We start from the raw sequence: 23,274 nt of genomic DNA, 5'->3' as shown, positions 1-23,274 counted from the left end.
CAGAGCGACTGAAGGCACGGCTCCCCATGGTAACCATACGGGCCGGAGGGACAGAGAGCTGAAGGGAGGAAGAAGATCGAAGAGAGCGAGAGGGAGTGTTAACATGGAGGAGATTAGAGAGATAGGAGGGAGCCAGGCTATGGAGGGCTTTGAAAGTGTAGAGAAGGACCTTGAAGTTAATCCTAAAGGCTACTGGAAGCCAGTGCAGCTGCTGGACAACCGGAGTGATGTGATGGAAGGAGGGAGTTCTGGTGATGATGCGGGCTGCTGAATTCTGGACCAACTGAAGCTTATTTAGAGTTTTGTTGGGAAGACCAAAGAGAAGAGCATTACAATAGTCAAGACGAGAAGTGACCAGACTATGAACTAAAATGGAGGCGGAGTGGATGGTGAGGGAGGGGCGGAGACGATTAATATTACGTAAATGATAGTAGGCTGACCGAGTAATGCTATTGATGTGGGATTGAAATGATAATGTACTGTCAAGGATGACACCCAGACTCTTTACTTGAGGGGAGGGGAAAACTGGAGAGGAATCGATGGAAAGGGTAAAATTAGAAACCACTAGTCTGGGGTGTACCCGAAATCACCCCACAGGAGCACATACCCCCGCCAGGACAGTAAGTTAGTGTAGAACTGCCACTGAGTGACAGACGGTCGGGTCCCCACAAAGAAAAGCATGAAGCTCAAAGGGCTTCTTCTCTGTTTCTTTGTTGAAGGTCACATACCTATGTGGTGGAGCTGCAGCTGTGGTTTCCAGATGACATCCAGCAGTCTGCGCTGACGACAGAGCTCCTGCTCGTACTGGACGATGGTTCCTTCACAGAGTCTGCAGATTTCTAAAGCAGCAGCAGCTAGTCGCTCGCTGATCAACTCTCTCAGAGACTGAAGGGAAGACATGGTTCCTGCTCCGATCTTCAGCTCCAACTCCCAGAAACACCGCCGTCCTCTTCACTGCAGCTCCGATCGATCATCTGCTAGTCTCACAATCACAGCAATCCACGTTGGCCTTTGTTGCTGTCTCGTCCGGCCTTCTCAGATTCGGATGGTTCTGGACATCCAAAAATGAAATGTGCAGAAATGAAAAGACACACAAGAGTCTGCATGAATTTTCAAACCTTTTCCAAAAGGGGAGAGGTGGAGAAACACGACCTGTTAGGCTCTGTGGCTGTCCTCTCACTCTTTCCTCAAGGCTAAAAGGCTTTTTTATTATTCAGTAAGGGAAGATGTAAACATACTAGATACGTCATTAGAATGGTGTGTTTTAGTCTAGTCTACATTGCAGGTGTCGTGGCTCCATAAACACTCCAGTACAGAAAGAAAACAGAGACTAAAGTCTAAAACAGGCCTACTGGTGACCTTGGTACCTATTATCTGTTACTGAAGGCAGGAATCAAGCAGATTTCTGTAATACAATATACATGCATAAATAGAATCCATTAAATCCAGATTGAAAAGATCATAGAAAATAATATGGAACCCCTGTTTGGATCTCCTAAGAGACTGTGACTGTGGCCCTGTAAAACGTTCTGTCTGCTACTCATGTGGGTCAAACTCCCTCTCTGAATAACTGAGCATCTGATTAACATCAGAGCAAATGTTAGAGCACCAACCCCATTTCATTTGGTCTGTGCACAGATGTTGCCCAATTTAGTCTGAATGTTCCATTTATTCTCTCCACCTTTCCTTGTGACTGTGGGTGTTTTACCGTTTCAAGTGAATGTTTCAGGCCTAACAGGGCTCCAACCTTCTGCAGGTCCTGGTTTCTGAAGTGGATTCCATTGTCAGACCTGACTTTTATGGGAAAATCATGGTGTTGAACATAATGATTAATAGACATTTTATTACTGATTTGCTATTTTCCTTCTTGGTGGGCCACGCCTCTGACCACCCAGTAAATGCATCCAAGCACACCAACACTGTAACCTTTAACCTCTGATGGAGGTCATCATTCTGTAATATCAATTATGATCTCTCGCCCTGTCGCTGGTTCCACTGGAAGCCTCCCTGGTTTTCCTGGTGACCCCCCCTTTGTAATCTTACCACCTCATCAAAGCATGGCTCTGACTGCCACTCTGTTCCTGAACAGCTCTGCTCCTTCTGCTTCAGGTAATCCTGCTAAACAACTTTTGCTCTCTGAGCTGATTGGGGACCTGTTAGTCTTTCTGCCTTTCTGACCACATGCTGACCATTCTGATCTTCCACTGCTGCACATTCTGATCTCAATGCATCCTTGTCATGCCTGAAACAACAACCATCTGTCTGCAACTCTTTGCTCCCTGTGGACTGCACATCTGACCTGATCTTCTCCTGTTTTTTCCACCAGTTCAGCACACACATGTGGTGTTCCTGTGGTCATGTGGTCTGTCATCCTTTGTGTGTGAATGTGATGTTGGGTACTTCTAAGATGTTGTTCAGAGAGCGTGAATGTCTGAGAGTTCACATAAACCTGTCCTCCATATGTGGTCAGTATTTGTAATGGGTGTGACTATGTGCTAGAGTGGTTTAGTTAATCCAAATGTATGTTTGGTGCATTTGTGATGTCTCTTATCCATGTTGTCATAACGCTCAGGTACATAAGTATTACTGATCCTCCCCCTTTTCTCTGGAACAGAACATTGTTTGATAGATCTTCTGTTCCAGAAACATCAAGGAAAAATGGTCTATGATAATCTGGTGTTGTCAGCTCAGAGGCTGCAGCCAGGGCCAATTTTAGTTAAATGACAGTAATTTCAGCCTCTGCAGCCCAGTGCAGGTCTGCCTTAAGGTTCCTCCTTGTTTGCTGTCTGACTGTCATGGAGTGGATGGGTCAATCCTGTTTAGTTGGGAACGTAATGTCTGCTGCAGCAAGTCAGACCTAAAAATGACAACCTCCTTGACCTTCATGGGCTTAGGATGAGACAACACAGCTGATCTGTAGACCAGGGACATGATAGTCCCCGACTGGGAAATAATGTTCAGAGGAATCTACTTAGATAGATAGATAGATGACTTTATTAATCCCACAATGGGGAAATTTCATTTATCTGTGGCAGCAACACGACATTCAGAAATAATCTATATAATATAACATCAATAAAGGACATCACAAATGACATTAATATTAAATAATTAAAAATATCACTAAAATTATTATGAAAAATTATTATCAAAAATGAGATTATTATTAAATAAAGAAATAAATATTAAATATTAAATAAATACAGCTGCAAAAGTGTAAAAAACATGCAGTCTGCAAAACATGTAAACTGTAAAAAAACATTACAAATTTTTTCAAAATACATTGATAACTAATGAAGTTCACACCAAAAACAAAAACAAACTGTTCAGGAACTAGAAGGAGCTGCATTTCCAGAAGAAAATGCAGGGTTGAATGCTGTATTGCTGAAAGAAAGCTTAATTTGTAAAAGAAATGGCTGAACTGAGCTGAAAGAGCTCAAAATTTTAAAAGTAAAATGGTTAAAAAAGGTGAAAACCTGTAAAAAAGGTTAAGCACAAGAATTCCCTATGTATTTTAATGGAGCAAAAATCCTGCAAAATCCTGGAATATCTTAAAAATTTTAATGATTTGAATGACCAAAAGTAATATCTGTAATAAGTTGAAAGAGTTGAACATTTAAAAAGGTGAATGGTAGAAAAATTTGAAGTGTCCGAACGGGGGGTCGAACCGGGAACCTCTTGCACCATAACTTCCCAATGCATTTTAATAGGGCAAAAATTCCCGGAAAAACTGGAATATCTTAAAAAGTACAAGGATTAGAAGTACCAAAAGTCATAGCAATAATAAGCTGAAAGAGCTGAACATTTTAAAAGTTGAATGGTAAAAATCGGTTAAAAATTGTAGAAGGAGTTAAGTGTCAAAAAACGGCGGAAGATAGTATAAATAATAATAAACTAGAAGGAGCTGCATTTCCAGAAGAAAATGCAGGGTTGAATGCTGTAGTGCTGAATGAAAGCTGAATTAGCTGAAGAAATGGCTGAACTGTACTGGAAAAACCTTGAAAAGGTAAAGGTACAAAAGTCCTAGCAGGAATAAGCTGAAAAAGTTGAACATTGTAATAGTAGAATGGCTAAAATAGGTCAAAGTAAAGTAAAGTATATTCCAAAGCCTTGTGATCAATTTAATGTTTGAACAGTGTCTGTAGCTAAAGGCCTGTTGAAGTTATGATGGTTGATAGAACCAAAGGTTTTCAAGGATTCTCAATGTATTTTAATGGAGGAAAAATCTTGGAAAATCCTGGAAAACCTTGAAAGGTTCAAGGATTTGAAAGACCAAAAGTAATAGCTGAAAGGATTAGGCTGAAAGATCTTAACATAGCAACAGTAAAATGGTTAAAATAGGTTTAAAAAAATAGTTTAAAATCGCCTCACTTTTAGGCACAAAATGGCCGCAAAACCGTAGTTGGTGTTGCCATCCCATAATTATTTCAAAACTTATATTGAAATACAAAGTCTTATGAGCAGTTTAATGTTTGAACGGTGTTTCTAGCTAAAGGCATGTCAAAGGTAGGAAAGTTAAAAGCAACAAAGGTATCAAATTTGAAAACACAAAAAGGCTGCCAAACCCTCGCTATGTCTTAATGATTTCAAACCTTGATGTTACAGTCTAATGCATTGATCATTTAAAACTAAAGTAGACATACAGTAATCTCATCCATTAAGGGGCACCATGTACAATTCTGTGCCACATGATTAAATTTCCCAACTGCGCATGTATCATCAATCACAGCACAGTCATCCATGTATAATGGAGAGACATATTGATCATCAGCTAGCTAGCTGAATGACACAGCATTATATTGTCATTTAAACAATAACATACGTGGAGTAACAACATGATAGTCACTTCTCGTAACAGCCGCCTAACTCATGGTGTGGGAATTAACACTTCCCATGAGCCTTAGCGGCCGTGGGCGGGGCTAAGGCCAGGGTCCTGACGTTTGTTCACAAGATGGCTGGAGCACATGTTTGAACTGCAGCTTCCAGCTACGAGGAGGAAAATAAAAAATACATCAAAACTAACTTAGATTTGCTCCCACTGTTTTTTCTAACATACATCGAGTGTTTGTGTGTGTGCTTTAAGCTGCTCTGATCATTTTAACGTTTGAATGGTGTCTCTAGCTAAAATTGTGTGGAAGTTGTAAGGGTTGGAAGAATCAAACTAAGGTTGTCAAAGATTGAATGCTGTACTGCTTAATGAAAGCTGGACTTGCTGATGAAATGGCTGAACTGTCCTGGAAAATCCCTAAAAGTTAAAGGATAAAAAGTCAAAATTTATGAGTAATACCACCTGAAAGAAAATTCTTCCATGTAACGAAATAGATTTAAGTGAGTGGAACTGAATGTTATCAAGAAAGGCAAGGTAAAAAACCATGCAGAAAAAGACAAATGCTGGAATTGAACTCAGAACCTCAGTATGATAAACCGTTCACCTTAGCCACTGAGCTAACACTTTAGTTACATTACAATGCAGCCGGTATAAATAAATAAGGCTTGTCGTGTACCGTTCTAGTGGGCGAAGCCGAGTTGAAACGGTTTCATGCCACAGTTCGTATTTTACGTGGAAAAACGAACGAAAGTTTTCCCTTTTGAAAAGTCGAAGGATTTGAAGGACCAAAAGTGGTGGTAAAAAAATTGTGGACGTAAAAAAATTGTAGAAGGAGATGCATTTCCAGAAGAAAATACAGGATTCAATGCTGTATTGCTAGAAGAAAGTTTAATTTGTTAAAGACATGGCTGAACTGAGCTGAAAGAGCTCAACATTTTAAAAGTAAAATGGTTAAAAAAGGTGAAAACCTGTAAAAAAGGTTAAGCACAAGAATTCCCTATGTATTTAAAGGAGCAAAAATCCTGCAAAATCTTGGAATGTCTTAAAAATTTTAATGATTTGAATGACCAAAAGTAATATCTGTAATAAGTTGAAAGAGTTGAACATTTAAAAAGGTGAATGGTAGAAAAATTTCAAGTGTCCGAACCTGGTGTCGATCCGGGAACCTCTTGCACCATAACTTTCCAATGCATTTTAATAGGGCAAAAATTCCCGGAAAAACTGGAATATCTTAAAAAGTACAAGGAGTAGAAGTACCAAAAGTCATAGCAATAATAAGCTGAAAGAGCTGAACATTTTAAAAGTTGAATGGTAAAAATAGGTTAAAAATTGTAGAAGTAGTTAAGTGTCAAAAAACGGCGGAAGATAGTATAAATAATAATAATAATAATAATAACTAGAAGGAGCTGCATTTCCAGAAGAAAATGCAGGGTTGAATGCTGTATTGCTGAATGAAAGCAGAAATATGATGAAAAAGCTGAACATTGTAAAAGTATAATGTCTAAAATAGGTCAAACATTGTAGAAGGAGTTAAGCGTGAAAGCTGAAATTGTTGAAAAAATGGATGTACTGTTGAAAATTTGAAGATGATGCTGAAATGGCTAAAAGTGCTAGCATCAGCATCATCAACTGACTCAAAAAACCACATTGTTTAAGAGTGTCATGTTGGTAAAAGCTACATGTTCTAATTTGACGGAAAAATCCACTTTTTTCAAAATGGCGGCTTTTCTATTAATTTTATCTCCATAGCAACCATTTTATGTTTGGGTCGCCTGGGGATGACGAACAGATTGACGTCAGTTTCAGACAAATCGGAAAAAGTAAACCTTTGGACGTCCTTAGCAACGAAGTTTGTTTGCTAACCACGCCCACATTCCATATATGTCCAGATCCAGTGAATTTCAATATGTTCAGTACCAGCCATGGATGAAGTTTATTGCAATATTTGCTTCAGATTTTGTCATAAAATGGCAACCAAACAGTAGTTTGTGTCGACATCCCATAATGATTTCTAAACGTATTTTATAGTCCAAAGCCTTGTGATCATTTTAATGTTTGAACGGTGTCTCTAGCTACAAGTATGTTGAAGTTATAATGGTTGAAAGAAACAAAGGTTTGCAAGGATTTTTTTTCAATGTATTTCAATGAAGCAAAAAATCCTGAAATATCCTAAAATATCTTAAAAAGTACAAGGATTTGAAAAACCAAAAGTCATAGCAGTAATAAGATGAAAGAGCTGAACATTTTAAAAGTTGAACGGTTCAAATAGGTTAAAAATTGTAGGAGGAGTTAAGTGCCGAAAAACGGCGGAAGATAGCATAAGAAGAAAACAAATGTAACACTAGAAGGAGCTGCATTTCCAGAAGAAAATGCAGGGTTGAATGCTGTATTGCTGAATGAAAGCAGAAATATGATGAAAAAGCTGAACATTGTAAAAGTAGAATGTCTAAAATAGGTCAAACATTGTAGAAGGAGTTAAGCATGAAAGCTGAAATTGTTCAAAAAAAATGGCTGAACTGCCTGCAAAATCCTGGAATATTTTGAAAAATTAAAGGACCACAAGTCAAAGGTGAACATTGTAAAAGTAGAATGACCAAAACAGGTCAAAATTTGTAGATGGACTTAAGCATGAAAGCTCAAATTGTTAAAAAAATGGATGTACTGTTGAAAATTTGAAGATGATGCTAAAATGTCAAAAAGTGCTAGCATCAGCATCATCAACTGACTCAAAAAAACAAATTGTTTGAGAGAATCATATTAGTAAAAGCTACATGTTATAAGTTGACAGAAAATCCACTTTTTTCAAAATGGCGGCTTTTCTATTAATTTTATCTCCATAGCAACCATTTTACGTTTGGGGCGGCATGGGATGACGAACAAATCGACGTCAGTTTCAGACAAATCGGAAAAAGTAAACCTTTGGACGTCCTTAGCAACGAAGTTTGTTTGCTAACCACGCCCACATTCCTTATATGTCCAGATCCAGTGAATTTCAATATGTTCAGTTCCAGCCATGGATGAAGTTTATTGGAATATTTGCTTCAGATTTTGTCAAAAAATGGCCACCAAACAGTAGGTTGTGTTGCCATCCCATAATAATTTCAAAACGTATGTTGAAGTCCAAAGCCTTGTGAGCATTTCAATGTTTGAACGGTGCCTCTAGCTGAAAGCATGTTAAAGTTATAATGCTTGAAAGCAACAAAGGTTTTCAAGGATTCTCCATGTATTTAAATGAAGCAAAAATCTTGGAAAATCCTGGAAAATCTTGGAATATCTTGAAAAGTTCAAAGATTTGAAAGACTAAAAGTCGTAACTGAAAGGAATAAGCTGAAAGGGTTGAACATTGTAATAGTAGAAGGATTAAAATACGTGAAAGTTTGAAGAAGTTTAAAATTGCCTCACATTTTGGCACAAAATGGCCGCCAAACTGTAGGTGGTGTTGCCATCCCATAATAATTTTTAAACCTTATGTTGAAGTCCAAAACCTTGTGAAATTTCAATATTTGAAAGGTGTCTCTAGCCAAAAGAATGTTAAAGTTACAATTGTTTAAAGAAGCAAAGGTGTGGCCAATGGAGCAAAAACATTGGAAAATCTGGGAATATCCGGGAATATCTGGAAAAGTTCAAGGATTTGAAGGACCAAAAGTCATAGCTGAAAGGAATAAGCTGAAAGGGTTGAACATTGTAATAGTAGAATGGTAAAAATAGGTGAAAGTTTGAAGAAGTTTAAAATTGCCTCACATTTTGGCACAAAATGGCCGCCAAACTGTAGGTGGTGTTGCCATCCCATAATAATTTTGAACCTTATGTTGAAGTCCAAAACCTTGTGAACATTTCTATATTTGAACGGTGTCTCTAGCCAAAAGAATGTTAAAGTTACAATTGTTTAAAGAAGCAAAGGTGTGGCCAATGGAGCAAAAACATTGGAAAATCTGGGAATATCCGGGAATATCTGGAAAAGTTCAAAGATTTGAAGGACCAAAATGTCATAGCTAGAATAAGATGAAAGAGCTGAACATTTTCATAGTCGAACGGTTAAAATAGGTGAAAAATTGTAGAAGGAGTTTAGCTGTGAACTTCTGAACGAAAAATTCTCCATGTATTTCAATGGAGCAAAAATTCCCGGAAAACCTGGAATATCTTAAAAAGTAAAAGGATTTGAAAAACCAAAAGTCATAGCAGAAATAAGATGAAAGAGATGAACATTTTAATAGTAGAATGGTTAAAATAGGTTAAAAATTGTAGAAGTAGTTAAACGCCAAAAAACGGCGGAAGATACTATAATAACTAGAAGAGGCTGCATTTCCAGAAGAAAATGCAGGGTTGAATGCTGTATTGCTGAATGAAAGCTGAATTTGCTAAAGAAATGGCTGAACAAAGCTGGAAGAGCTCAACATTTTAAACGTAGAATGGTCAAAGTGGGTAAAAAACTGTATAAGAAGTTAAGCTATAAGATTTCTTATGTATTTTAATGAAGCAAAAATCCTCGAATATCTTTAAAAGTTCAAAGATTTGAGAAAAAAAGTCATAGCGGGAATAAGCTAAAAAAGTTGAACATTGTAATAGTAGAATGGCTAAAATAGGTCAAAATTTGTAGAAGGAGTTAAGCATGAAAGCTGAAATTGTTGAAAAAATGGCTGAACTTTTGAAAATTTGAAGATGTTGCTAAAATGGCTAAAAGTGCTAGCATTGGAATCAGCATCATCAACTGACTCCAAAAAACATTATTGTTTGAGAGTATCATATTGGTCAAAGCTACATGTTCTAAGTTGATAAAAAATCCAGTCTTTTCAAAATGGCGGCTTTTCTATTGATTTTATCTCCATAGCAACCATTTTATGTTTGGGTCGCCTGGAGATGAGGAACAAATCAACGTTGGTTTCAGATGAATCGGAAAAAGTAAACTTTTGGACGTCCTTAGCAACGAACTTTGTTTGCTAACCACGCCCACATTCCTTATATGTCCAGATCCAGTGAATTTCAATATGTTCAGTTCCAGCCATGGATGACGTTTATTGCAATATTTTCTTCAGATTTTGTCAAAAAATGCCCACCAAACAGTAGGTTGTGTTGCCATCCCATAATAATTTCAAAACGTATGTTGAAGTCCAAAGCCTTGTGAGCATTTCAATGTTTGAACGGTGCCTCTAGCTGAAAGCATGTTAAAGTTATAATGCTTGAAAGCAACAAAGGTTTTCAAGGATTCTCCATGTATTTAAATGAAGCAAAAATCTTGGAAAATCATGGAAAATCATGGAATATCTTGAAAAGTGCAAACATTTGAAAGACTAAAAGTCGTAGCTGAATGGAATAAGCTGAAAGGGTTGAACATTGTAATACTAGAATGGTAAAAATAGGTGAAAGTTTGAAGAAGTTTAAAATTGCCTCACATTTTGGCACAAAATGGCCGCCAAACTGTAGGTGGTGTTGCCATCCCATAATAATTTTGAACCTTATGTTGAAGTCCAAAACCTTGTGAACATTTCAATATTTGAACGGTGTCTCTAGCCAAAAGAATATTAAAGTTACAATTGTTTAAAGAAGCAAAGGTGTGGCCAATGGAGCAAAAACATTGGAAAATCTGGGAATCTCCGGGAATATCTGGAAAAGTTCAAAGATTTGAAGGACAAAAGTCATAGCTGAAAGGAATAAGATGAAAGGGTTGAACATTGTAATAGTAGAATGGTAAAAATAGGTGAAAGTTTGAAGAAGTTTAAAATTGCCTCACATTTTGGCACAAAATGGCCGCCAAACTGTAGGTGGTGTTGCCATCCCATAATAATTTTGAGCCTTATGTTGAAGTCCAAAACCTTGTGAACATTTCAATATTTGAACGGTGTCTCTAGCCAAAAGAATGTTAAAGTTACAATTGTTTAAAGAAGCAAAGGTGTGGCCAATGGAGCAAAAAGATTGGAAAATTCAGGAATATCCGGGAATAAATGGAAAAGTTCAGGGATTTGAAGGACAAAATGTCATAGCTAGAATAAGATGAAAGAGCTGAACATTTTCATAGTCGAACGGTTAAAATAGGTGAAAAATTGTAGAAGGAGTTTAACTGTGAACTTCTGAACGAAAAATTCTCCATGTATTTCAATGGAGCAAAAATTCCGGGAAAACCTGGAATATCTTAAAAAGTAAAAGGATTTGAAAAACCAAAAGTCATAGCACAAATAAGCAGAAAGAGCTGAACATTTTAAAAGTTGAATGGTTACAATCGGTTAAAAATTGTAGAAGGAGTTAAGCGGCGAAAAACGGCGGAAGATAGGTGTAAAGAATAAAAAAAACTAGAAGGAGCTGCATTTCCAGAAGAAAATGCAGGGTTGAATGCTGTATTGCTGAATGAAAGCAGAAATATGAGGAAAAAGCTGAACATTGTAAAAGTAGAATGTCTAAAATAGGTCAAACATTGTAGAAGGAGTTAAGCATGAAAGCTGAAATTGTTCAAAAAAATGGCTAAACTGTCCTGCAAAATCCTGAAATATTTTGAAAAGTTAAAGGACCACAAGTCAAAGGTGAACATTGTAAAAGTAGAATGACCAAAACAGGTCAAAATTTGTAGACGGAGTTGAGCATGAAAGCTTAAGTTGATGAAAAAATGGCTGAACTGTTGAAAATTTAAAGATGTTGCTAAAATGGCTAAAAGTGCTAGCATTGGAATCAGCATCATCAACTGACTCAAAAAACACATTGTTTGAGAGTATCATATTGGTAAAAGCTACATGTTCTTGGTTGATAAAAAAATCCACTTTTTTCAAAATGACGGCTTTTCTATTGATTTTATCTCCATAGCAAACATTTTATGTTTGGGTCGGCATGGGATGACGAACAAATCGACGTCAGTTTCAGACAAATCGGTAAAAGTAAACCTTTGGACGTCCTTAGCAACGAAGTTTGTTGGCTAACCACGCCCACATTCCTTATATGTCCAGATCCAGTGAATTTCAATATGTTCAGTTCCAGCCATGGATTAAGTTTATTGCAATATTTGCTTCAGATTTTGTCATAAAAAGGCCACCAACATTAGGTTGTGTCGACATCCCATAATGATTTCTAAACGTATTTTATAGTCCAAAGCCTTGTGATCATTTTAATGTTTGAACGGTGTCTCTAGCTACAAGTATGTTGAAGTTATAATGGTTGAAAGAAACAAAGGTTTGCAAGGATTTTTTTTCAATGTATTTCAATGAAGCATAAAAACCTGAAATATCCTAAAATATCTTAAAAAGTACAAGGATTTGAAAAACCAAAAGTCATAGCAGTAATAAGATGAAAGAGCTGAACATTTTAAAAGTTGAACGGTTCAAATAGGTTAAAAATTGTAGGAAGAGTTAAGTGCCGAAAAACGGCGGAAGATGGCATAAGAAGAAAACAAATGTAACACTAGAAGGAGCTGCATTTCCAGAAGAAAATGCAGGGTTGAATGCTATAATGCTGAATGAAAGCTGAATTTGCTGAAGAAATGGCTGAACAGAGCTGAAAGACCTCAACATTTTAAAAGTAGAATGGTTAAAGTAGGTAAAAAACTGTAAAAGAAGTTAAAAAAAAGATTTCCTATGTATTTTAATGAAGCAAAAATCCTGGGAAATCCCGGAATATCTTTAAAAGTTAAAAGATTTAAAAAAAAATCATAGCAGGAAAAAGTTGAAAAAGTTGAACATTGTAATAGTAGAATGGCTAAAATAGGTCAAAAAATGTAGAAGGAGTTAAGCATGAAAGCTTAAGTTGATACAAAAATGACTGGACTGTTGAAAATTTGAAGATGTTGCTAAAATGGTTAAAAGTGCTAGCATTGGAATCAGCATCATCAACTGACTCAAAAAAACACTTTGTTTGAGAGTATCATATTGTTAAAAGCTACATGTTCTAAGTTGACAGAAAATCCACTTTTTCCAAAATGGCGGCTTTCCTATTGATTTTATCTCCATAGCAACCATTTTATGTTTCGGTCGCCTGGGGATGACGAACAAATCGACGTCAGTTTCAGACAAATCGGAAAAAGTAAACCTTTGGACGTCCTTAGCAAAAAAGTTTGTTTGCTAACCACGCCCACATTCCTTATATGTCCAGATCCAGTGAATTTCAATATGCTCAGTTCCAGCCATGGATGAAGTTTATTGCAACATTTGCTTCAGATTTTGTCAAAAAATGCCCACCAAACAGTAGGTTGTGTTGCCATCCCATAATAATTTCAAAACGTATGTTGAAGTCCAAAGCCTTGTGAGCATTTCAATGTTTGAACAGTGCCTCTAGCTGAAAGCTTGTTAAAGTTATAATGCTTGAAAGCAACAAAGGTTTTCAAGGATTCTCCATGTATTTAAATGAAGCAAAAATCTTGGAAAATCCTGGAAAATCTTGGAATATCTTGAAAAGTTCAAAGATTTGAAAGACTAAAAGTCGTAGCTGAAAGGAATAAGCTGAAAGGGTTGAACATTGTAATAGTAGAAGGATTAAAATACGTGAAAGTTTGAAGAAGTTTAAAATTGCCTCACATTTTGGCACAAAATGGCCGCCAAACTGTAGGTGGTGTTGCCATCCCATAATAATTTTGAACTTTATGTTGAAGTCCAAAACCTTGTGAACATTTCAATATTTGAACGGTGTCTCTAGCCAAAAGAATGTTAAAGTTACAATTGTTTAAAGAAGCAAAGGTGTGGCCAATGGAGCAAAAAGATTGGAAAATCTGGGAATATCCGGGAATATCTGGAAAAGTTCAAAGATTTGAAGGACCAAAAGTCATAGCTGAAAGGAATAAGATGAAAGGGTTGAACATTGTAATAGTAGAATGGTAAAAATAGGTGAAAGTTTGAAGAAGTTTAAAATTGCCTCACATTTTGGCACAAAATGGCCGCCAAACTGTAGGTGGTGTTGCCATCCCATAATAATTTTTAAACCTTATGTTGAAGTCCAAAACCTTGTGAACATTTCAATATTTGAACGGTGTCTCTAGCCAAAAGAATGTTAAAGTTACAATTGTTTAAAGAAGCAAAGGTGTGGCCAATGGAGCAAAAAGATTGGAAAATCTGGGAATATCCGGGAATATCTGGAAAAGTTCAAGGATTTGAAGGACCAAAAGTCATAGCTGAAAGGAATAAGCTGAAAAGGTTGAACATTGTAATAGTAGAATGGTAAAAATAGGTGAAAGTTTGAAGAAGTTTAAAATTGCCTCACATTTTGGCACAAAATGGCCGCCAAACTGTAGGTGGTGTTGCCATCCCATAATAATTTTGAACTTTATGTTGAAGTCCAAAACCTTGTGAACATTTCAATATTTGAACGGTGTCTCTAGCTGAAAGCTTGTTAAAGTTATAATGCTTGAAAGCAACAAAGGTTTTCAAGGATTCTCCATGTATTTAAATGAAGCAAAAATCTTGGAAAATCCTGGAAAATCTTGGAATATCTTGAAAAGTTCAAAGATTTGAAAGACTAAAAGTCGTAGCTGAAAGGAATAAGCTGAAAGGGTTGAACATTGTAATAGTAGAAGGATTAAAATACGTGAAAGTTTGAAGAAGTTTAAAATTGCCTCACATTTTGGCACAAAATGGCCGCCAAACTGTAGGTGGTGTTGCCATCCCATAATAATTTTGAACTTTATGTTGAAGTCCAAAACCTTGTGAACATTTCAATATTTGAACGGTGTCTCTAGCCAAAAGAATGTTAAAGTTACAATTGTTTAAAGAAGCAAAGGTGTGGCCAATGGAGCAAAAAGATTGGAAAATCTGGGAATATCCGGGAATATCTGGAAAAGTTCAAAGATTTGAAGGACCAAAAGTCATAGCTGAAAGGAATAAGATGAAAGGGTTGAACATTGTAATAGTAGAATGGTAAAAATAGGTGAAAGTTTGAAGAAGTTTAAAATTGCCTCACATTTTGGCACAAAATGGCCGCCAAACTGTAGGTGGTGTTGCCATCCCATAATAATTTTTAAACCTTATGTTGAAGTCCAAAACCTTGTGAACATTTCAATATTTGAACGGTGTCTCTAGCCAAAAGAATGTTAAAGTTACAATTGTTTAAAGAAGCAAAGGTGTGGCCAATGGAGCAAAAAGATTGGAAAATCTGGGAATATCCGGGAATATCTGGAAAAGTTCAAGGATTTGAAGGACCAAAAGTCATAGCTGAAAGGAATAAGCTGAAAAGGTTGAACATTGTAATAGTAGAATGGTAAAAATAGGTGAAAGTTTGAAGAAGTTTAAAATTGCCTCACATTTTGGCACAAAATGGCCGCCAAACTGTAGGTGGTGTTGCCATCCCATAATAATTTTGAACTTTATGTTGAAGTCCAAAACCTTGTGAACATTTCAATATTTGAACGGTGTCTCTAGCCAAAAGAATGTTAAAGTTACAATTGTTTAAAGAAGCAAAGGTGTGGCCAATGGAGCAAAACCATTGGAAAATCTGGGAATATCCGGGAATATCTGGAAAAGTTCAAAGATTTGAAGGACCAAAATGTCATAGCTAGAATAAGATGAAAGAGCTGAACATTTTCATAGTCGAACGGTTAAAATAGGTGAAAAATTGTAGAAGGAGTTTAACTGTGAACTTCTGAACGAAAAATTCTCCATGTATTTCAATGGAGCAAAAATTCCCGGAAAACCTGGAATATCTTAAAAAGTAAAAGGATTTGAAAAACCAAAAGTCATAGCAGAAATAAGATGAAAGAGATGAACATTTTAATAGTAGAATGGTTAAAATAGGTTAAAAATTGTAGAAGTAGTTAAACGCCAAAAAACGGCGGAAGATACTATAAGATACGATAATAATAAATAAAGAGAAACAGGAAAACAAAGGGTTGAATGCTTTACAGCATTCAACCAACTAGAAGGAGCTGCATTTCCAGAAGAAAATGCAGGGTTGAATGCTGTAGTGCTGAATGAAAGCTGAATTAGCTGAAGAAATGGCTGAACTGTACTGGAAAAACCTTGAAAAGGTAAAGGTACAAAAGTCCTAGCAGGAATAAGCTGAAAAAGTTGAACATTGTAATAGTAGAATGGCTAAAATAGGTCAAAGTTTGTAGAAGGAGTTAAGCATTAAAGCTGAAATTGTTGAAAAAATGGCTAAACTTTTGAAAATGTGAAGATGTTGCTAATATGGCTAAAAGTGCTAGCACTGAAATCAGCATCATCAACTGACTCAAAAAAACACATTGTTTAAGAGTATCATATTGGTAAAACTACATGTTCTAAGTTGACAGAAAATCCACTTTTTTCAAAATGGCGGCTTTTCTATTAATTTTATCTCCATAGCAACCATTTTATGTTTGGGTCGCCTGGGGATGACGAACAAATCGACATTAGTTTCAGACAAATTGGAAAAAGTAAACCTTTGGACGTCCTTAGCAACAAAGTTTGTTTGCTAACCACGCCCACATTCCTTATATGTCCAGATCCAGTGAATTTCAATATGTTCGGTTCTAGCCATGGATGAAGTTTATTGCAATATTTGCTTCAGATTTTGTAATGAAATGGCCACCAAACAGTAGGTTGTGTCGACATCCCATAATGATTTATAAACGTATTTTATATTCCAAAGCCTTGTGATCAATTTAATGTTTGAACAGTGTCTGTAGCTAAAGGCCTGTTGAAGTTATGATGGTTGATAGAACCAAAGGTTTTCAAGGATTCTCAATGTATTTTAATGGAGGAAAAATCTTGGAAAATCCTGGAAAACCTTGAAAGGTTCAAGGATTTGAAAGACCAAAAGTAATAGCTGAAAGGATTAGGCTGAAAGATCTTAACATAGCAACAGTAAAATGGTTAAAATAGGTTTAAAAAACAGTTTAAAATCGCCTCACATTTAGGCACAAAATGGCTGCAAAACCGTAGTTGGTGTTGCCATCCCATAATAATTTCAAAACTTATATTGAAATACAAAGTCTTATGAGCAGTTTAATGTTTGAACGGTGTTTCTAGCTAAAGGCATGTCAAAGGTAGGAAAGTTGAAAGCAACAAAGGTATCAAATTTGAAAACACAAAATGGCTGCCAAACCCTCCCTATGTCTTAATGATTTCAAACCCTGATGTTACAGTCTAATGCATTGATCATTTAAACTAAAGCAGACATACAGTAATCTCATCCAGTAGTGTGCACCATGTACAATTCTGTGCCACATAATTAAATTTCCCAACTCTGCATGTATCATCAATCACAGGACAGTCATCCATGTATAACGGAGAGACATATTGATCATCGGCTAGCTAACTGACTGAAGCAGCATTATATTGTCATTTAATCACTAACATATGTGGTGTAACAACATGATAGTCACTTCTCGTAACAGCCGCCTAACTCATGGTGTGGGAATTAACACTTCCCATGAGCCTTAGCGGCCGTGGGCGGGGCTAAGGCCAGGGTCCTGACGTTTGTTCACAAGATGGCTGGAGCACATGTTTGAACTGCAGCTTCCAGCTACGAGGAGGAAAATAAAAAATACATCAAAACTAACTTAGATTTGCTCCCACTGTTTTTTCTAACATACATCGAGTGTTTGTGTGTGTGCTTTAAGCTGCTCTGATCATTTTAACGTTTGAATGGTGTCTCTAGCTAAAATTGTGTGGAAGTGGTAAGGGTTGGAAGAATCAAAGGTTGTCAAAGATTGAATGCAGTACTGCTTAATGAAAGCTGAACTTGCTGATGAAATGGCTGAACTGTCCTGGAAAATCCTGGAAAATCCCTAAAAGTTAAAGGATAAAAAGTCAAAACTTATGAGTAATACCACCTGAAAGAAAATTCTTCCATGTAACGAAATCTATTTAAGTGAGTGGAACTGAATTTCATCAAGAAAGGCAAGGTAAAAAACCATGCAGAAAAAGTCGAATGCCAGAGTCGAACTCAGAACCTCAGTATGATAAAACATTCACCTTAGCCACTGAGCTAACACTTTAGTTACAATACAATGCAGCCGGTATAAATAAATAAGGCTTGTCGTGTACCGTTCTAGTGGGCGAAGCCGAGTTGAAACGGTTTCATGCCACAGTTCGTATTTTACGTGGAAAAACGAACGAAAGTTTTCCCTTTTGAAAATTAAAAGGATTTGAATGACCAAAATTGATGGTAAAAAAATTGTGGAGGTAAAAAAATTGTAGAAGGAGATGCATTTCCAGAAGAAAATACAGGATTCAATGCTGTATTGCTAGAAGAAAGTTTAATTTGTTAAAGACATGGCTGAATTGAGCTGAAAGAGCTCAAAATTTTAAAAGTAAAATGGTTAAAAAGGGTAAAAACCTGTAAAAGAGGTTAAGCACAAGAATTCCCTATGCATTTTAATGGAGCAAAAATCCTGGAATATCTTAAAAAGTTCAATGATTTGAATGACCAAAAGTAATAACTGTAATAAGTTGAAAGAGTTGAACATTTTAAAAGTTGGTTGGAAGAAAATTTTAAGGGTCCAAACCGGGTGTCGAACAGGGCGCCTCGTGCACCATAACTTCCCAATGCATTTTAATAGGGCAAAAATTCCCGGAAAAACTGGAATATCTTAAAAAGTACAAGGATTACAAGTACCAAAAGTCATAGCAATAATGAGCTGAAAGAGCTGAACATTTTAAAAGTTGAATGGTAAAAATCGGTTAAAAATTGTGGAAGGAGTTAAGTGTCAAAAAACGGCGGAAGATAGTATAAATAATAATAAATAAAGAGAAACAGGAAAACAAAGGGTTGAATGCTTTACAGCATTCAACCAATAAATAAAGAGAAACAGGAAAACAAAGGGTTGAATGCTTTACAGCATTCAACCAATAATAATAATAAATAAAGAGAAACAGGAAAACAAAGGGTTGAATGCTTTACAGCATTCAACCAACTAGAAGGAGCTGCATTTCCAGAAGAAAATGCAGGGTTGAATGCTGTACTGCTGAATGAAAGCTGAATTAGCTGAAGAAATGGCTTAACTGTACTGGGAAAACCTTGAAAAGTTAAATGTGCAAAAGTCCTAGCAGGAATAAGATGAAAAAGTTGAACATTGTAATAGTAGAATGGCTGAAATAGGTCAAAATTTGTAGGACTTAAGCATTAAAGCTGAAATTGTTGAAAAAATGGCTGAAGTGTTGAAAATTTGAAGAAGTTGCTAAAATGGCTAAAAGTACTAGCATTGTAATCAGCATCATCAACTGACTCCAAAAAACACGTTGTTTGAGAGAATCATATTAGTAAAAGCTACATGTTATAAGTTGACAGAAAATCCACTTTTTTCAAAATGGCGGCTTTCTATTAATTTTATCTCCATAGCAACCATTTTACGTTTGGGGCGGCATGGGATGACGAACAAATCGACGTCAGTTTCAGACAAATCGGAAAAAGTAAACCTTTGGACGTCCTTAGCAACGAAGTTTGTTTGCTAACCACGCCCACATTCCTTATATGTCCAGATCCAGTGAATTTCAATATGTTCAGTTCCAGCCATGGATGAAGTTTATTGCAATATTTGCTTCAGATTTTGTCAAAAAATGGCCACCAAACAGTAGGTTGTGTTGCCATCCCATAATAATTTCAAAACGTATGTTGAAGTCCAAAGCCTTGTGAGCATTTCAATGTTTGAACGGTGCCTCTAGCTGAAAGCTTGTTAAAGTTATAATGCTTGAAAGCAACAAAGGTTTTCAAGGATTCTCCATGTATTTAAATGAAGCAAAAATCTTGGAAAACCCTGGAAAATCTTGGAATATCTTGAAAAGTTCAAAGATTTGAAAGACTAAAAGTCGTAGCTGAAAGGAATAAGCTGAAAGGGTTGAACATTGTAATAGTAGAAGGATTAAAATACGTGAAAGTTTGAAGAAATTTAAAATTGCCTCACATTTTGGCACAAAATGGCCGCCAAACTGTAGGTGGTGTTGCCATCCCATAATAATTTTGAGCCTTATGTTGAAGTCCAAAACCTTGTGAACATTTCAATATTTGAACGGTGTCTCTAGCCAAAAGAATGTTAAAGTTACAATTGTTTAAAGAAGCAAAGGTGTGGCCAATGGAGCAAAAACATTGGAAAATCTGGGAATATCCGGGAATATCTGGAAAAGTTCAAGGATTTGAAGGACCAAAAGTCATAGATGAAAGGAATAAGCTGGAAAGGTTGAACATTGTAATAGTAGAATGGTAAAAATAGGTGAAAGTTTGAAGAAGTTTAAAATTGCCTCACATTTTGGCACAAAATGGCCGCCAAACTGTAGGTGGTGTTGCCATCCCATAATAATTTTGAGCCTTATGTTGACGTCCAAAACCTTGTGAACATTTCAATATTTGAACGTTGTCTCTAGCCAAAAGAATGTTAAAGTTACAATTGTTTAAAGAAGCAAAGGTGTGGCCAATGGAGCAAAAACATTGGAAAATCTGGGAATATCCGGGAATATCTGGAAAAGTTCAAAGATTTGAAAGGCCAAAATGTCATAGCTAGAATAAGATGAAAGAGCTGAACATTTTCATAGTCGAACGGTTAAAATAGGTGAAAAATTGTAGAAGGAGTTTAACTGTGAACTTCTGAACGAAAAATTCTCCATGTATTTCAATGGAGCAAAAATTCCCGGAAAACCTGGAATATCTTAAAAAGTAAAAGGATTTGAAAAACCAAAAGTCATAGCAGAAATAAGATGAAAGAGATGAACATTTTAATAGTAGAATGGTTAAAATAGGTTAAAAATTGTAGAAGTAGTTAAACGCCAAAAAACGGCGGAAGATACTATAATAACTAGAAGGAGCTGCATTTCCAGAAGAAAATGCAGGGTTGAATGCTGTATTGCTGAATGAAAGCAGAAATATGATGAAAAAGCGGAACATTGTAAAAGTAGAATGTCTAAAATAGGTCAAACATTGTAGAAGGAGTTAAGCATGAAAGCTAAAATTGTTGAAAAAATGGCTGAAATGTCTTGGAAAATCCTGGAATATTTTGAAAAGTTAAAGGACCAAAAGTCAAAGGGGAACATTGTAAAGGTAGAATGACCAAAATAGGTCAAAATTTGTAGACGGAGTTAAGCAGGAAAACTGAAATTGTGGAAAAAATGGATGTACTGTTGAAAATGATGAAGATGATGCTAAAATGGCTAAAAGTGCTAGCATCAGCATCATCAACTGACTAAAAAAAACACATTGTTTGAGAGTATCATATTGGTAAAAGCTACATGTTCTTAGTTGACAGAAAATCCACTTTTTTCAAAATGGCGGCTTTTCTATTAATTTTATCTCCATAGCAACCATTTTACTTGTGGGTCGCCTGGAGATGAGGAACAAATCAACGTCGGTTTCAGATGAATCGGAAAAAGTAAATTTTTGGACGTCCTTAGCAACGAGCTTTGTTTGCTAACCACGCCCACATTCCTTATATGTCCAGATCCAGTGAATTTCAATATGTTCAGTTCCAGCCATGGATGAAGTTTATTGCAACATTTGCTTCAGATTTTGTCAAAAAATGCCCACCAAACAGTAGGTTGTGTTGCCATCCCATAATAATTTCAAAACTTATGTTGAAGTCCAAAGCCTTGTGAGCATTTCAATGTTTGAACGGTGCATCTAGCTGAAAGCTTGTTAAAGTTATAATGCTTGAAAGCAACAAAGGTTTTCAAGGATTCTCCATGTATTTAAATGAAGCAAAAATCTTGGAAAATCCTGGAAAATCTTGGAATATCTCGAAAAGTTCAAAGATTTGAAAGACTAAAAGTCGTAGCTGAAAGGAATAAGCTGAAAGGGTTGAACATTGTAATAGTAGAAGGATTAAAATACGTGAAAGTTTGAAGAAGTTTAAAATTCCCTCACATTTTGGCACAAAATGGCCGCCAAACTGTAGGTGGTGTTGCCATCCCATAATAATTTTGAACCTTATGTTGAAGTCCAAAACCTTGTGAACATTTCAATATTTGAACGGTGTCTCTAGCCAAAAGAATGTTAAAGTTACAATTGTTTAAAAAAGCAAAGGTGTGTCCAATGGAGCAAAAACATTGGAAAATCCTGGAAAATCTTGGAATATCTTGAAAAGTTCAAAGATTTGAAAGACTAAAAGTCGTAGCTGAAAGGAATAAGCTGAAAGGGGTTGAACATTGTAATAGTAGAAGGATTAAAATACGTGAAAGTTTGAAGAAGTTTAAAATTGCCTCACATTTTGGCACAAAATGGCCGCCAAACTGTAGGTGGTGTTGCCATCCCATAATAATTTTGAACCTTATGTTGAAATCCAAAACCTTGTGAACATTTCAATATTTGAACGGTGTCTCTAGCCAAAAGAATGCTAAAGTTACAATTGTTTAAAAAAGCAAAGGTGTGGCCAATGGAGCAAAAACATTGGAAAATCTGGGAATATCCGGGAATATCTGGAAAAGTTCTAAGATTTGAAGGACCAAAAGTCATAGCTGAAAGGAATAAGATGAAAGGGTTGAACATTGTAATAGTAGAAGGATTAAAATACGTGAAAGTTTGAAGAAGTTTAAAATTGCCTCACATTTTGGCACAAAATGGCTGCCAAACTGTAGGTGGTGTTGCCATCCCATAATAATTTTGAACCTTATGTTGAAGTCCAAAACCTTGTGAAAATTTCAATATTTGAACGGTGTCTCTAGCCAAAAGAATGTTAAAGTTACAATTGTTTAAAGAAGCAAAGGTGTGGCCAATGGAGCAAAAACATTGGAAAATCTGGGAATATCCGGGAATATCTGGAAAAGTTCAAGGATTTGAAGGACCAAAAGTCATAGCTGAAAGGAATAAGCTGAAAGGGTTGAACATTGTAATAGTAGAATGGTAAAAATAGGTGAAAGTTTGAAGAAGTTTAAAATTGCCTCACATTTCGGCACAAAATGGCCGCCAAACTGTAGGTGGTGTTGCCATCCCATAATAATTTTGAGCCTTATGTTGAAGTCCAAAACCTTGTGAACATTTCAATATTTGAACGGTGTCTCTAGCCAAAAGAATGTTAAAGTTACAATTGTTTAAAGAAGCAAAGGTGTGGCCAATGGAGCAAAAAGATTGGAAAATTCAGGAATATCCGGGAATAAATGGAAAAGTTCAGGGATTTGAACGACCAAAATGTCATAGCTTGAATAAGATGAAAGAGCTGAACATTTTCATAGTCGAACGGTTAAAATAGGTGAAAAATTGTAGAAGGAGTTTAACTGTGAACTTCTGAACGAAAAATTCTCCATGTATTTCAATGGAGCAAAAATTCCCGGAAAACCTGGAATATCTTAAAAAGTAAAAGGATTTGAAAAACCAAAAGTCATAGCAGGAATAAGGTGAAAGAGCTGAACATTTTAAAAGTTGAATGGTTAAAATGGGTTAAAAATTGTAGAAGTAGTTAAACGCCAAAAAACGGCGGAAGATACTATAAGATACGATAATAATAAATAAAGAGAAACAGGAAAACAAAGGGTTGAATGCTTTACAGCATTCAACCAACTAGAAGGAGCTGCATTTCCAGAAGAAAATGCAGGGTTGAATGCTGTATTGCTGAATGAAAGCAGAAATATGATGAAAAAGCTGAA

General features: G+C 36.1%; 3 protein-coding genes across 6 annotated transcripts in view; 2 read left to right on the top strand and 1 right to left on the bottom strand.

The window, feature by feature from the left end:
- The window catches only part of LOC144987890 (uncharacterized), a 461,750-nt gene that overhangs the window by 38,999 nt on the left and 399,477 nt on the right, over positions 1-23,274 (top strand). The gene's annotated exons all lie outside the window — the stretch shown is intronic.
- The window catches only part of LOC144986943 (uncharacterized), a 239,117-nt gene that overhangs the window by 119,333 nt on the left and 96,510 nt on the right, over positions 1-23,274 (top strand). The window lies entirely within an intron of this gene.
- The window catches only part of LOC144987268 (uncharacterized), a 193,711-nt gene that overhangs the window by 136,683 nt on the left and 33,754 nt on the right, over positions 1-23,274 (bottom strand). Inside the window, exon 1 of one of the 3 annotated variants that reach the window (XR_013651150.1) lies at positions 729-862. Coding sequence is in view for 2 of the 3 variants with exons in the window: in XM_078936570.1 (XP_078792696.1) it covers positions 729-900 (172 nt within the window). In the remaining variant the exon portion in view is untranslated. Of the gene's footprint in view, positions 1-728; positions 6,210-23,274 lie in introns of those variants that run through there. The other 2 variants (XM_078936570.1, XM_078936575.1) reach the window with 2 other exon arrangements.

This window comes from Oryzias latipes, chromosome 2 (assembly GCF_053564925.1).
Source record: "Oryzias latipes strain Hd-rR chromosome 2, Olatipes_Hd-rR_3.1".
NCBI lineage: Eukaryota > Metazoa > Chordata > Actinopteri > Beloniformes > Adrianichthyidae > Oryzias > Oryzias latipes.
This window is presented reverse-complemented; position numbering and strand designations above follow the sequence as displayed.